General features: G+C 38.3%; 1 protein-coding gene across 1 annotated transcript in view; it reads left to right on the top strand.

Moving 5' to 3' along the window:
- The first annotated feature begins 6,207 nt into the window (after positions 1-6,207).
- TECRL (trans-2,3-enoyl-CoA reductase like) overlaps positions 6,208-17,058 on the top strand; it is a 64,756-nt gene continuing 53,905 nt past the window's right edge. Inside the window, exon 1 of the mRNA XM_026847990.1 lies at positions 6,208-6,482. Coding sequence (XP_026703791.1) covers positions 6,249-6,482 — 234 coding nt within the window. The 5' untranslated portion in view covers positions 6,208-6,248. The remainder of the gene's footprint in view (positions 6,483-17,058) is intronic.

Below are 17,058 nucleotides of genomic sequence, written 5' to 3'. Positions count from 1 at the left end.
GGCCTACAGGAAAGCTGGGGAGGGACTCTGCCTCAGGGAGTGAAGGGATAGGACAAGGGGTTTTAATGGAAGAGGGTAGATGTAGATTAGATGTAAGGAAGAAATTCTTCACTGTGAGGGTGGTGAGGCACTGACACAGGTTGCCCAGAGAAGCTGTGGCTGCCCCCTCCCTGGCAGTGTTCAAGGCTGGGTTGGACGGGGCTTTGAGCAACCTGGGCTAGTGGAAGGTGTCCCTGTCCATGGCAGGGGAGTGGAACTAGATGGTCTTTAAGGTCCCTTCCGACCCAAACCATTCTATGATTCTACGATTCTATGATTTAAACAAGAACTGAAAATTCTCAGTTCCACACCTGTAAATGTTATTTATTCTCAATAACATTAAAAGATTGATTTAGCAGGTCACCTACAAAGATTCCTTTGGGTCTTTTCATCACCAGGAGCATCTCCTCAGGCTCCTTCTATGTTGTATTTCAACAGCTGTCTTTTATAATATATCCTGACTATCATAAGATTTGGGCTCTCTATCATGCTGTACTTATTTTGGTAGAGAAGTAGGTGTGTGTTTGTGTGTGACAGAGGCTGGGGGTGGAGGTTTCACTTTGTACTTCTAGCAGATAAAATTACTGTGCCTGTCTGTTTGCTTTATTTATTTCTCTTATATCTCTTGTGGATATCTGTGGGGGATAAAGTAAGCGCTGGCTTTGGATTTGATTTGCACTGTGAATTTTCTTCTAATTTGCACCACCCACACCCAAGTTTAAAGTCAACATTTTCAGTTTTCAAAGCCAGAAGGATAAAGCCAGGCTAGTAGAGTGAGGTTCTAAACAGCTGGCAAAACTTCATTGGAGTGATAGAGGTAAAACCTTCTTCAGGGACAAGGTGGGCACTAGAAATCTCTGGGCCCTGCTTGCTAGCTGTTCCCTGGACTGTCCCTTCTCACAGCTTCTGAAGGATGTGGCCTGAGGCTTGTGGCTTTTGGCTGTGTAGTGTTTCCACTGCGCAGCTCACAGGGTCAAAAAAGCTGCCATCCTTTGCTGAGGAGCACTGCCAGTATAGCTGAGGGGGAGGAACATGGGTGTATATCACTTCTGCTCTGTCCCTTAGCACTGATGAGGTCTAGTTCTGACGTCAGCATTATTTAAAATATCTTTACAATTATTTTGTGTTACAGAGTCAGTGCGCTCTCCTTCTGTGCCTTTCTATCCTATCCATTACTTATTTGTTAAGAGATTTAGCTTCAAGAGAAAAAAATAAAGTACCCAAGTAGTTTTAGTAGTAACACTGTGGACCAGATTCTAAGTGGCTTTTTGTGTGTATGCACATGTAGATATAATGCTTTAAATTGATTTTGAGGCTGCTAAGGTAGGCATGTGCAGGCAAAGAAATCCCAGAGGTCTATTATGCAGGTTTTGTCTCTTTTTTTTTTTTTAACCATTCAGCCTTTATAAACAGTGTTTGGGAATAACAGTATCAAATTTCACATATGATACACTGCAATCTTAGGTCTACATTCTTCATTTCTAACAGCTGGGCTCACATGCTTAAATTTCTGCTATGCTTCAGAAGTGCATTCTAGTTGTTACTAATATTATATGGATAACAGAATCAAACCAAATATTTAAAAGCATTATCCCCCAAAATAAATTGGTAAACTTGTTCCTAAACTCTCAGCCAGATGAAGCCAGGAGCCAGACAAGCAAATTATTGTTAGTGTTTTTCCAAATGACTAAATGATATCAGGTTCTTAAATCTTTCCTTGGACAGCTCAGTAAAAAGAGACTGAAAGCCCAGCTACACTCCTGCCTGTCTCTGACAACATTAAATCCAAGATTGGTGGGGAGATGTGGAGGAGTGCTGATCAGATCAAGCACAGAACCAGGCGTGTGGGCTGCACAGATGCTGAACAAGGGCGGTGAGGCCATGGGGCATGGTATGGATCACCTGAATGTATTGGTTCAGACCTCCTTCAGCAAGTGGATCTCACTGCTTGTTTGCAACACAGTTGAGCACTTGGTCTCAGTGTCTCTTTCCTCAGCAAAAAGAATGACAGAATCCCCAAAATTGGGACGCTGAAGTGAGTATGTGTGACTTTGGGAATCTGCTTTGCTTTAGGCTGCATAGCCTGCGGTACCAAACCCTACATACTTCGGGCTCTGGAGTCTTGTGTCCTGGGGACATTGTTCACTTCTTTGGCATCACAAAGCTGGTGGGAAAGGAATAATCCTGCTTCCACCAAGCGTTCAAAGTGCATGGAATAAAAAAGTGATGTGTGAGGGGCTGCTGACAAGCATCTGGACTGACAGAAGTGACCCTCTGCTGCTGACTTAACAGTTGACATTCTGCAGACTGAAAGGAGATGACCAGTTCTCTGGGGAAGGATGAGTAGAAAACGTGACCAAAGATTAAAAGGAAATTCAGAAGCCCCTTCAGAAGCACCTTAAAGCCCCATCTGAGATATTGAGAAATCCCTTTGTGTGAAGCTGTCTGCAAAATGCACAGTGCAAGAGAGCCTCACTCAGAGAAGGCATGTGGAAGGGGAAGGGAAAAACCTGAAAACCAGCAGTTCCTTAACACCTCACAGGAAATCAGTGTCATGAGCAGAAACTGAATGCTAAATTGTAGTCCCTGTCCAGCACTTTGTTACCTGCTTGGTCATGACCTGCACAGGCTGATACTCGTTTCAGGATATTGTATTAGAAGAGTGCAAGAAGTCCACTACAGGTGTTGCTTTTGTTGTGAAAATATCAGCAGTTCAGTTAACCAGGAATAATGGCCTTGCTGCATGCTTTAGGGGGAGGATTCCCTCCCTCCTGGAAAAAGTGTCTATCAGAAGGATGGCTTAACAAAATGCCTGCCTGTCTGCAAAACAGCTCATGTCAGCCGGGTGCCAAGTGAGGAGAGGAGGTAGAGCCACAGTTTGAGAACAGTTATGCCCATCCTTGTGGCCCCTCAAAAATATTTGCCCCTTATATGGCAGGAAATGCAGTGCAAGTTGAAGCTGTCAGAGATGATTTAATTCTTGCTGAGTGCTCTTTGACTCCTCTGAGTCCCAGAATGAAGCTGAGGTCAGGGACTTAGTGACTGCTGGCTACTAGCCCTGCCACAGCTCTGGGAACAGCAGCTTGTACCTGTGTAATATGGATCAATAAATCTCACCATAGGACTGATCGCTTGTGCCCATGTGCTGAGACTCCCCATCTCCAGTGTTAGGGATTGAGATGAGGTACATATAACTGCATTCAAAGGGAAGGATGTGCCTTTTGTCCAGTAATTAATGTTTCTCTTCTGTGTGCATGTCTACGTACAAGTCGCTGAATTACTTCGTATTGAGCCAGAACATCCAAACCCATTGATGTCATTTCAAGCAAGTGCAGCACTTGTCACATTAATGGAAAAATCTCCACTGCTTTTATGCATCTCCCTTTTAGAGCTTAGGTTATCAGTGCTAACTGTATCCCTGATTATTTTTGGTGGAGTAGCTCTCACCCACCTTATATGCAAGTAATATGGTTGCTGTAAACATGGCGCTGCAGTCTAATCATAATTTAATTTAATACAGTGAGGAAGGGGCCAGTCACCTTCAGTGAAGCCCTGCTAGTTTATGCCAGCAAGGTATTTGGCTCTATAAAGATTGTTGTGTATATAAATCTGGAAATTGCATATGATTAGTTTAGACTGAAAGAGTATAAAAATATTTTTTATAAGCATTTTCCTGGAATTCAGAATTCAAGTGTTCATTGGTCAGTAATAAAATTCTGAAAACTTAAATGTCTGCATTAAATCAAAAGCTTTTTTCTTCAGAAGCAGCAGCTCAGATGTTAGCATTTTAAATAACATTGTAAATATACCCACATTAATGACTGTAACGCCAGTTCCTTATATACACAGAAATTAGCCATGATGATCAATATTATGCTTTATTGCTTTTGAATTGAAATAAATTTAGAAATTTATTAATATATGCTATTACAGCTCACTGATTCCTAGATTTTACAGTTAAAAGGGGGTATTATAACAGTTTGTCTCATCTTTTGCACAGCAATTTATAGTTTCCTTACAGTAGTCTGTTCAGATAAGTGTGTCTCTCACTTGCAATTTAGGACCTGTGTGTTCTGTGGTCTTTACCTGGCTGTATTTAGCAAGCACCTTACAGTTAGACAATAAATTGTTTCTCTGTGTTCTGACTAGCTTATACCAGAATTTGTGCTTGCTATATTGACTCTACCAAGGTGACAGTTCCTTGCACACCTTTCATCTCAACTCAGAGACAGGTGTACTTCTTTGATCATAGTATAATCTTGTTCATGTCTAAAAATTTTTTTCTTTAGATGCTGACTTGTTTTGCATCAATGGCAAAACACTAACTGATTTCAGAATAGCCAAAATTAAATCATTATGTGTATTAGGTGACCAATATTGTTATATATCTGCATTACAGTCAGAGCTTTCCTCTAACAAATCCAGTGAAGGCATTCAAAGGCTTCATGACTATCAAGAAACAGGGGCTTCTCTCTCAGACCTTAGCTACACAGAAGTTTGTCATGTCATATGGACATAAAGCATCTTAGTTATGAGGTGGGGTTAGCCTCTTTAGTCAGAACAACTGGCTAAAAAATCATATATAAATTAAACCAGCTCTTGATATTGCAAGTATTTTGTAATTTCAAATGCCCAGTCCTGTTACCACTGAGCTCAGACCTGTCCATGAGTTCAGCCCCTGCTAATTTGCTGTTTCCTTCTCCTACATCTTTTCCATGTCTATAAACAGAACACATTTCATACACACAGGCTTGATTCTCCAGAACTTAAGCACATATACAACTTGATGTAGCATGGATTATTCCTTCAACAGTAACTAGATAACTTGTAGATGACCATATCTGAATATTGTCAGGAGAGCAGCTTTAGTTTGGAAATTGCCTTCCTTTGGGGCTCCCCCTCTTATTCTTGCAACAACTTATCAGTGAGTTTTTTCATTATTTCACAGAGCTTCTTGCCATGCGTTGCTAGACAAGGTGTGGTGACCACTAAATTTTCTGTAAATTATAGCAGAATCAAAGAGACCTGTTTTCACCCTGACTCCCAGAGGGGGTATTAGTTGTGTGGTCCCTTTTATCTTGTGGAAGGTTTTTTTCACTTAATTAAATTTCCTTAGTGTAACAAACCTATATAATTTTTGTAATAGTTACTGTAGTTTTCCATGGGGTTCTACCATGAAAATACCACAGAAATGTATTCAGAACCTATTCTGTGTCTCTACTGGAAAGAGCTGTCTGCAGAAATCTATGGTGCCTTTCTAATTTACTAATCCTAGGCAGCTCAGGGAAATTTAAGGAGAATCTCAGGATGGAAAAGTGCTGCTAGTTCTATTAAAACCTATTAAAAAGACATACAAGGAAAACTGAAGTTTAAACAAGGCTTGGGGAAGCCCTTTTAGAGAAAATTTGTTGTTTTATGTAATCCTTATTTTTATCATTAAGGCTACCTTTGTTTTGCTGCAGACTTACATTGTGAAAACTAATGGTCAGGAAAGAATAAGAAAATAGTAAAATGATCCAAGCCCTGAATTGCTGCCTTTATGGTTATAATTTCCTTTACTTCAGTTGAGTTCCCCTGGCAGAGCTGCAAGGAAAGCTCTACCCCATTAAATAAGAGTTCATAGTATTAAATACAAGCACGTATGAGATCATCTCTATATTTACAAGTAACCCCTAAATTTTGCTGATGAACTCCTGCCATTTTGTTAGTAAATATTTCTAGAATAGATGACATCTGACATAATTTTGTACATACATACTAAAGCTGCATACATAAACACACACATAAAATATATATATATACACACATACCTTCACATATGCATATATGTGGACACTTCTAAACATCTGTCTCTGTAGATAACAGTGGAATTTGCTGCATTAATTTGATTCCTTTGGGTCTCTGGAATTTCAGGATCTGACTTCTAATAGGGAATCTCTAGTTGTGTTGTTTCAAATGCTGGTTTAAATAAAAAGAAAAAGAAAGCAGCAGCGATACAGCACATCACAATAGCAGGTTAAATATAGAGATGGATTACAGAGCCATTGTTTTCACTCCTGCTAAATAAGACAGTAGTCTTAAAATGGAATGCCACTTGACCTTTCATGTCTTGTCAGTCTGTGATTGTATTTAACTGATGAAGGGAGGAAACATTTTCCCCCTGGATCTGTCCCCTGTTGATATGACAGTCGCTACTGCTGGGACACACCATGCACAGGAGGCAGAAACCCAGTGCTCCAGAACACAAGAAGGATCTTGCAGCTCATGGAGGAGCTCTGTCCATGTCCCACAATGACACGCGCTCTTTTTTCAACTTCTCTCAGCTTGTGCTCTCTGCTGGCCATCTCAAATCACCACCAGTGCTCAAACATTCAAAAATCACTTACTTTGAAGTGGAAATTCTTGATGTACAAAGCAAGAAGCAGATCTGCATTGTGGACAAGGTGAGTGTATTTTTCCCAGCTCGCTGGGGATGTGCCTGGTTCATACAGTGCCAGTTCAGGGACTCTGTTTTCACTCTGTTGTGGTCTTATTCTGTAATAGAAATACTTTCCTTTTCTCTGGGAGATACTCAGAACTTTTTGTTAGTGACAATCCTTGGCTGTTTTCCAACACTGGTTTCTTTTAGAACTCCTGGCTGCTCTGTGGGCTCAAGATATGTCCTTAGGCTGTCTCTTGACAGTTAGATTACAGTGTTTATTTCAGAATATGATACTTAAATGTCTGCTTCAGAATGGATATTCATTTTTAATACATTTGCAAAGCTTAGCATCACTGCAATGCTGGGGGTTCTTGTTGGTCTCTAAATGTACTCAGATGTGCCCTACTTACCAGATTGGGTGGGAACCTGGAAATTTTTAAAAACTTTAATTTTTAAACAAAGGGTCTTAGCTAAAAGAGGTGCTTTTTTTGTTTTATAATGTGAATTAAAAATATAAACTACAATCAAGTTGTATAAGTAGTATGAGAGGACGGGGTAGAAAGGAAGTTTACAACACAGTAAACAGCTGAAAACATGCTTCATAAATATTTTCATCACAGTTTTTGTGATTCATTGTCCCTAAGCAGAAGAGCTGGTCTCTTGAGTGCCATGGAAATGGGAATCCTAATCTATTTAGACCATAGGATTTTTCAGTAGCATAGTAGAGTTTTGAGACTTACTGTTTTGCTAGAAGAAAAAAAATAAAATAAAAAAATCCCTTATCCTCACTGGCAACAGCTGGAACTGGTGGATAAGTTTGCTTCAAATGTTTAATTTAATGCCTTTGAAATATGCAGGGTGGAATACTACCAGATTTCTAGTGTTTTTGATCATTTAAAGGGTGTTTTTTTCAATTTGTATGCCTAATTAAAGGTAAATGTCTCATTTGTTCATTCTTAATGGGGCAAAATAAAAGGGGAAACATGTACAAAATGGTCAAATGTGATGACGAGTTCTAATGATAATGTTTGTATTATTTAATTTACTGAGTGATATTTACACAGTTATTAAAAAGTTATCTAAATACTATACTAAGTAAAATTCTGATCCCAAAAAAAAGACTTGAGTCTGTCATCTTAAGCTTCCCTATAGTGTCATTAAAAGAAATATATTAAGAGAAACAGAATCAGCTGAAGAGGCGCATTTCAAGAATACTTCCATGATGCATGGAAGAACTGTAGTCTGCTGGGATAATGGCAGACTCGTGTTTTAATCCTTATTCTGAATTTTGATGAGCCTGAGCATTTTCTTTACTTTCTCCAAACCATGGTCTCTGCCCCTGTAGTGGTGGAAAGAGTTATGAGTGGTGATTGCAAAGTATTCTCTATAAAGAGGTAAAATACACACAGAGGAGCAGTAACAATGGTAAACTGGAAGCGTCTGCTCAGAAATCTATGTTCAATTTACACAGCCATGACCAGAAGTATGGACTCTTTTTTTTTCTTTTCTTTTTTTTTTTTTTTGGAGGGGGGGGGGGCACAAAACCAGTGGATTGGTGTAAGTATAGTGCAAGGCTGAATTTCCAAGGCTGCCTAAAGAATTTGGCTTTTGAATGCACGTTCACCTGTGTCTTAATTTGCTGTGATAAACCCTTCCTAAGGCAACCCTGAAATTCAGAAGTTGAGTTCCTTACTTCCGTGAACACTGTTAGTACTGGTGAACTTCATTTCAGCTTGTTTTTAGAGCAAGCAAGAGACTATTTTACTGGATTATGCATAGTCTTCTGCTTAATTAAATATTACACTGATGTAGACCCAACATGACACTTCTAATGCCTGTTTTCTGTTTGTAAGATAATTATGATTAGCTTCATTTCTCAAGGTTGCATGTAATTATTACTTGTCAGGATTTATAGCAGGAGAGAATAGGAACCATAGATTTTAAAATGTATGTATTGATACTCTTATTGCATATTTTTAGTAGATCAGACTATTATGATTTAGCAAATACATTTGTAATATTCTCAGATTAATAAATCTCAAGGGACAAACTATATTATAATGGCAGAGAGAAGACCTCTTTTTTTATCTACCGAAGAGAAACTCAGGCAGAGTGATTAGATAATTAATGCTATGTGGTTAAATATCAGTCACTGCTTACAGAGGGTTAGTTTCTATGAGACTCTTGCATATGCATATGAATCCTATTCAGATTAGTGAGAGCTCTGTAAAGTCTGCAAAATGATGATATATCTAACTAGTTTTGGTATTTAGAAAGAGAAGATGTCTTGTGCTGAATGCAGTGTCAGGGATTTAGAAGAGGTGTGTTTGGCTGTGTTATCCTGAGCAATCAATTGACATCAATAGGCTTTGGATCCAGCATAAGTAACTGAATTAATTCACTGTCTGTAAAACGAAAATAATATTATTTCCTTTGCTTTTCTTACCCATCTTATACTTTGGGGAAAGATCAGTCACTTAATATAAGTGAACTGTGTGGTTACTGTAAGGTAATCGGTTTAAAGGAACAGAATAAATACGTTATTTGCCTGCTTTTTAAGCCTGTCAGATACATTCACACTGTACTGTAGGCTTTTCCACAGTCAGGAAGGAAAGGCAGAAAAAGAATTATTGAAAGACAGTAGTAGAAGAGGAAAACCCCAGACATTTTGTCCTGAAGTCGTCCCCTCGAGGAGCTGGGTCTTGAAGAAGACCTAATCTTGCAAAATTTGAAGTAAACTCACAAGAGTCAGCAACACTGGCAGTTCATGTTGTGCATGTATACTTTGAGAACAAGATTATTTATAGGAGTGTAATTTATTTTATTTAATATTGTCAACCTGCTCTGGGGACTTTCGCTGCTATGGATATGACATTATGCAAGTGGCTTGGTGAACACAAACTTTTCCAGCGAGTTAAAGAATTTAAAAGAGAAATAATAACAGTGTGAGATCTTTTTCACCAGATTTGCTCTTGGTACAGAAATTATTTCTGAGGTGAGATGTCATGGAGAAGACACTTCAGATATTGGGGATGGGGAGAGAAGGGAGAAAACACATTTGCCTCAATGTTTTTCCACTTACTCTGTAAAACATCCCCAAACAAATCTGGTCAGGACAGCAGGCACCAGTGATTTATAGACAAAAGGAGGCTCCCTTTGACAGTTGGAAAAAGGCTTCAAAAAGAAGTTAGTAGGGAAAGCTAATTTAAACCTGGCCTTAAAAGCAGTATCTAAATGCTTGGAGGAGGTACCTGTGAGCAGAGGTATCCATACCCTGAAGTGATGGCTGGAGGGGGACAAAAGGCACTAAAGTTTCGAGGAGATGTATGAGCAGCCCCGTGCTCTTATGTGCTGCCCACTAGAGGGCAAGAGTCCAGATGTGAGGGTCAGTCTGAATGAGAGAGTCCTGGGTCTTCCTTCCTTCCCTGCTCCCCAGGGAGGCAGGCCCGTGTCCTCATGCACAGCATGGCTCGGCTGTGCACAGAGCATCTTGCCTGACCTCAGATTCCTCTGTGGCCCAGGAGAGGATTTCTCAGAACAGAAAGGTATTTACACAAGCAGACAAAGGCCTTGCAAGAGCTGGTGGCTGAAAGCCACAATTAGGGAAAAATAGTCAAGAAAATTGTCCCATATTTTGGGGTGACCAAAGGGTGATAAGTAAGTTAGGTATCTTGTGGGTGAATCTTTAGTCTCTTCAACATGCAGATCAATACTGCATTTTTTTTGATGTTCTGTAGTTGAAACATGAGTCATACAAGTTTCTTGCTCAAGGGGTGAAAAGTATTTAGCAAGAAATAAATCACTACTTTGGCCAGTATAAAACAGCAGGTGATCCTAGAGGATCACAAGTCCCTTTTTTCCTCACAATTTATTAATTTATTAACTTCTATGAATGAAATTCCTGTCTGTCTGTAAAGAGGGCATGTAATTAGTGATTTCTTATTAGAAATATTTTCAATGAAGAGTCCCAAAATGTCTAAGGACTTTGGCTCCCATATTACTTCCAAAAAGCTGTGGAAAACAGAACATGCAAAATTCATCAAGTCTTAAAAGCAAAAGAAAATAATTCATTTTTGTATTTTTTAACAAATAATCCACATTTTTCACCGTCAGCCACAACTTATGAAAAATACATAGCTATTCAAAAACTGTTTTACTTGTACATTATTCCAAAAGCCTGATGTAGGTTAGTTTTAAAGTTATCGATGTGCAGTGATTTGATTTATAAATGCTGTTAAGGCAACTCATAACTGTTATAGCATTCATTGTATAATATTTTTTCTTCAAATTAACTTGTAGTAAAATGTATTTTCCCCCAAACATAGTGCAATATAATTAATTTTGCATGAGTTGCTTTTAAGGCAGAAAGTGTTACTCGATATAGTTTTTACAGAATAAATCCCCTTTGGGGAAACCACCAGAGAAAGCTTTTTCCCATCAAAAACCTCAGAGCTCAGTAGTTTCATGCTATATTTTGCAAGTTAAGCTATAACCAGAGGTGTGAACTCAGGTTTTGGCTGCTATGCAGTAGCCCTCTTTTCCAGAAGGCTTCTTAAAGCCTACAGAAGAGAGTTTGCTTCCTAAGGTGTGCAGGGAAGAGCCTCTTTTCTTGGTGTGCTGCAAAGATGATGGAAGCTACTTTTCTACTGTTCCTTAAACCATCCCTCCATGTACCCAGTGCCCTCTCCCACAGAAATCTCTTTGGACATCTGATTACTGTTAGTTACTGATAAGATACTGTAAGTTACTGATAGTTAAATGTTTGTTGTTCACGATATATATTGTGGGAACATTTAACTATATGTTTGTGAGTGTACGCATACTGTGCAATGCCTACAATGAAAGTCATGTGAACACTGTTATTTTTCTTAAATTAAAGGATCCTTTTGTAGGGCTTGTCCTTTTGTTACATGTTTTTGTCATGGCCAGCACAACACAAGTCTATGCATCAATCCAGTCACTTAGGTTAAATATTACACAGTATATGTATTACTGCCTCTTTTGCCCAAGAAGAATTAGGACTTACTCTGATTGCTCTGAAAGGCTTATCTGGCTCTGAAGGAGTTCACAAGCATTTTTGTTTGTAATGCACCTAAACCAATAGTGTTCTTGTATCTGCACACTATGGCTTAAGGCTGTGTATTGCATTTATACTGACACGACAGCAAAATCAGATACATGCAGAAATGGTATCTCCAGTATCAGAAATCTATTACTTTCACCTGTGTGTTGCTGCTTTGTCACAGAAAGTGAGCAGCCAAGAAGAACAGTCATCACCAGCTCTCTTTTGCATAGTCATCTCCAGCAAATAAAAATAACTTCTCATGTCAGGACTTGGAGATTAGACATACCGCATTCATTTTGGGTGAGCAAATACAATCATTAAAGTAGGCAATGAAACTGTGTAAAGGAACTCTCTGCAGTACCAGGACATTGCTTTTTACATCACTCTCCTCATTTGTTTCATTCTAGGGAAGTATAGTAAAGAAGTCTTCTCCCAGGAAAAAAGTTAATATTTTCATTGCCTTGTATAGGTTTGGGTTTTTTTCCCCCCTAAACTTGCAATTATAACATTGTACCTCACAGGACTCTACGTTCTTCCTTGCGGAGAATAAGCAGAACCTGTGCACTTCCACAGTGGCCTCATTTCATGCATAGGATTTTTAGGATCATCATCTTTCTCATTCAAACAATCTATCATTAGAATTGTCCTGCCACTGATGCCAAAGATGCCCAAAGGAACTGAATAACCAGCTATGTCAAAGGAGGGGGCTTCCACAGTAAGACCACACATGGATGCTGAGTCCTGCAAACTAGAGATTCCCACAGCAATATGGGTGAAGGAACATAGACACAAAACTAGCTGGATGTATGCACATTGCTGTGCAAGTCCTCCTTTTTCCTTCATTTTGGAAGAAGAATTTCATGGGGTCTTGTGTCTTTTACTGTATATTTTCACAGCATCCAGCACAACAGGGATCTGGTCCCTGCTGAGAAGCACTGCAAGAAAATACATTACATTTACAAACATTTTATAAAATCTGTGTTTTCTTGCCTGTAAGAAATGAATCTTATGCCTACCCCCCAGTGCTGGAGGTGATGACAGTAGTATTTTCTTCCTCAGTTATTAGTTACACTTGGTAAAGTAAGTAAACATATTCAAATTCCGTTGAAGCAATGCATTATACTAATTTCTTCCTGCTTTACTAGAAATTCACATCATTTTAATGTCAATATAGCTACAGATAGTTTCAGATTAAAAGAGGCAATGAGACATTAATTTCTGCTTGCTCTTTGCTGTCACCAGTCTTGTTTCAATATGGCTTTTTAAATGGAATACCTGGAGAAATGGTCTTTGATTTATCTAAAAGAGGAAGGCTGAGGAGGGGAGAATCTGGTAACTTTAGGGCATTTAGCATTTGTAAAGGGATAATTTAAAGAATTACAGAAGCTACTACAGAAGACTAATGCTTCAGCTGATGCTACTTTTCAAAGCTTGGAAGTGCCTTTAAATGACAGGTTTTATAAATCTCTTATTTTAGATAGGAAAGTCAAAGCCTGGGGGAAAGGAAGAAAGACTGAAATATAATAAATGATCCAAAAACTTAAAGCTTAATTCAAAGTTCAGCAAAAACAAGAGAATGAATCCTTGAGACACCGGTGGTGCTCCAGCTCTTCATGAATGTATGTCGTTCTGGCCAACAGTAAAAGCCAGCTACGCTACCAGAGCAGTGAATATTGCCAAAAGTGTGTCTGTAGAGACAGATTCCCAGCCAGTGTGAAAATGTCCTCTTTCCAGCAAAGTTATGACATTTTACCGCAGCTGCACATTTGTGTTATTGCATCAGAGATAATTCACAGATTATTGCAAATTATGAATGTACTGGAGCAATATAAGACCATAGGGAGCTGTAGGTGTTTTATTAGTCTAATAGTTAATCAGCACAACCCACAATGGAAATTTAGGTGTATAATGGCATCTCATACAGGCATTATTGTAGCATTAAAATACTTCTGCCCATGATTTATTGATCTATCAGAATGTGCTTCAGGTTCTTTCTGAAATCAGACCCGTGATTCTTCATAAAATACCTGAGCCATGTAGTAATGGATCTATAAATATCTATCAGTATATATTAATGCTATCTTTATAACATATCTGCCTATGCTTAAACAATTTTGGATTTTAAGAGTCCTTAGAATGCAAGCTTTCCTTTTTTAATATGTACAGCTCTTGTGTTACAAGAGGACAAATTGTGACAGTCAGAGAATCTGTACCAGAAATACAGCAAGCTTTTCTTCGTTGTGCTTGGTTTTGTGACAAGTACTCAGATTTCTGACTGACCTGATGATGTCTAATTGTTCTCATATATCACCCTCTTTTCCCATTCCCTTCTGCTTCGCAGCTTCATACTTGCCCTCATGGACCAAAGGGGACTTGCTGTCTCTCCATCTTTCTCTGCCTCCTCTCCAGCATAACATTTGGACATACTGGCAAAATTTAAATACATCTGAAAGAGAGAGAGAGATTAAAAAAAGAGGCTCAGAAGATTACTCGGGTCCTGCTTGTCTAATGGAAGCTTGTGGCTAGGTAGCATAGTGTTTCAGAGCAGGGAGCACAGGCAGAGCGCAACCTTCACCCCTGCTCTGCCTCAAGCTGGCTCTCAGCTCAACATGCGCGTTCTGAGTGGGCAATCAGCAAGTGCATGGCAGGCAAACAACCCCCCAGTTTCTTGCCCAGTAGAAATGTCATAGGAGTCAGGGAAGGGATATGGGGCAACTGGAAAAGGCTTTGAGATCCTTTATTAAAAAGTAAGGCTTTATCAGCCCTGCTACTCATAGAACCACTTGTTTTGCCAATACAGGTTCTCCTGTGAATTTCCTTTTGAGTTGGTTGATCCCAATCTTAATTTTGTTTTCATACAGTCCCCCAGAAGGTTTGTGACCATCCTGTGCTAAGTTGAGTTTCTTGGGTATACTGCTTGATTTTAAATGTTAGCAGTCTACATCGGTATAAAAAAGCAAACATAAACCTCTACAGCCATTTGATAGAAAAAGGAAGACAAATTCAGAGAGATTTCACAACTAAGCTATATACTTAATCTGTGCTAGGACTTGCAATCAAATTCCAAACAAAACCATAAACATCACTTTCTTTCTGAGAAGAACTGGTCAAAGTTAGGGGTTTTTTGTTGTTTTGGGTTTGTTTGGTTTTTTTTTAGTGCATATCCCAAATGTTTTCTTTAGAAATGACAGTGAAAAAAAAAGAGTCTTGAATGTTTGATGAATCTGGGAAAGATTACATTACAAATTAATTTGGGAATATTTCAGTCTGTTCTTACCAATAAATATTTCACTTTGAGTGCGATTTATTTTACAATTCAAAAGTGCATTTATTAGAATATTATTTCCTATTGGGTTATTCTCCATGTCATGAGTGCCATGTGTTATATTATTTTACAATATCATGATTGATGTGTCATAAAATAATGCAAAAGTAATGAAAGTTCCATACCAGCAATAAATAAAAAGATATTAAAATAACACAATAAAATTAATTTTCATCATGTTCCTGAAGCAGGATTTTCTAAAAAATAAATAATTAAAAAAAAAATCTATTTAATTTTTAAAATTTGAAGTCAATACAAATTTACCCATCTAGAGGTTTGCCAGAACAAGTCTATTTCCCTGGTAGAAAAGTGTTGTGACAGAGGGTTCCTGACTGGTTGTGCTGTTAAGCTCTAAAGGTGAATACATCAACCTTACTTAGTTCTCTTCAACAAAAGGTCAGAATGCATGGAGGCATACCAATTCTAGTTAGATCTGCTCAGGAACAGGTGGATGTGATGAATTTTGTAAATTGAGGGATGGCCTGCGTGCCTTCTGTCTGCTAATGGATTGCATTCTCTTTACTTTCACTCATCTTTAGCAGAGGGAGAATAAGCTCTTTCTAGTGTCTGACACTTTTTCAGAAAATTTCATACAAAGGGAGAGAACCTTTTTTTTCTTTTTTTTTTTTTTTTTTTTTTTTTGTTAATAAATACCCAGCTAGCAGTACAAAACCAATGTAACATCTTTAGAGACAAACTTGGCTAGTGTAAATTGACATGACTGCACCTGGCAAGCATGTGGTTATGTATATTCTTAGATAATTTGACCCATAGTGACTGGAAATATTATTCAATTGGATTATTTCATATGCCAAAGTTCATGTGACCATGTAACAATCTAGGAGATTGCTAAGTGATACAGTCCTCTACTCAGGTATAGGGGAACTGATGAGCTAAAATCATAGTTCTGGATTATCTCCAGTTTCTCAAAATAATGGCCCGACATCAGAGTTAGCTGTTTGGTAGGCAGTTCACTGCAGTCTACCCAGTAAAATATTCAATTCTATATATAAAGCTTTTGTGTAGTTGCTGACAACACTTTTCTATACGTAGTTACTTCGATGTCATTTTCACGGAGAGCTCATCTATTTATATCTCTTTGGACATGACCAGCACACAGGTTCACCGAGCTAACAAGAGAGCAGTGTTGGACACACTGAGGGAGGTTACAGTAAAACAGTACTCAGTGTTTAATGCTGTCTTTGAAAACTAATGATAAGAAAAAGTAATCTGATCTAGAAGCCAAATTCACAAAACATGGAGATCAGTTAGAACAGGTATTTTCCTGATTAACCTTCTGTGGAATGCTGCTGATTTCTAAAAATACAGTGTGGTCCCAAGGCCAGGACAGGGTGCAAAAGCAGTAATGATGAAGTATTTGTTGAGTGCTAAATTTGGAAATTACCTGGCTTTCTCATTAGTTATTCATCTGTTATTGGGTCAAATCTTCAGCTACAATAAGATGATGTCATCCTTTTGAACAAATTCACCTTGGCTGAAGATGGGGCCTTCTCTGGTTAATGAGCAGCTGGAGCGGCAGAATTTCTGAATTTTTGCAATTATGGAAAATGACTGCCTGTTGGAAAGTAGGTGACTCAGCAAGGCAGTGGTACTGACATGTCACAAAGAGAAAAAATATTCAAAGGGAAATGTTGAATGGAAGATCACTTATTTGCTAAGATTCTATTATTCAAATTCTTATTGATATTCTTCTAACCTCTAACCCCTAAAATAATTCTTTAGTGCAAGAATTGTGTGATGCAATTACATACAGATCACCAGATTTGTTATAATTCCTTGACTTATAAATGCGAAAGAGGTATGAAAGTGGATAACTATCTGATTAGCTTGCACTCACAAAAGGCAGTATTAAGTTCCCATAATATCTTCCACTCACTGCTCTTCCTTGAGTCATAGCCTAAGTTACTAATACAGCGTTTTAAATCTTAAAAGGAAATGTGGTGCTTTGTGCATAACTGCATAAAGGAAGGATAGAACTGGAATGGATGACCCAGCAGGTTCTTTCATTCTTGAACTCCTAAAAAATGAAAAGTTGACTCAAATGGAAAAGTGAAATTATTTTTGCTATGTAGGTACAGGAAAAAGAGGGTTTGAGGTTCTAAAATCATCCTTTTCTGAATGAAAAGTGTATGAATGCAACCCACACCTGTAAAATCTGCATTTCTTCATAACATTTTTTTGTAAAGA

The sequence above is a fragment of the Athene cunicularia genome (genome assembly GCF_003259725.1).
Source record: "Athene cunicularia isolate RWA chromosome 4 unlocalized genomic scaffold, athCun1 chr4_part2, whole genome shotgun sequence".
Lineage (NCBI taxonomy): Eukaryota > Metazoa > Chordata > Aves > Strigiformes > Strigidae > Athene > Athene cunicularia.
The sequence above is the reverse complement of the archived record's forward strand: the minus strand, read 5'-3'. Positions and strand labels throughout refer to the sequence as shown.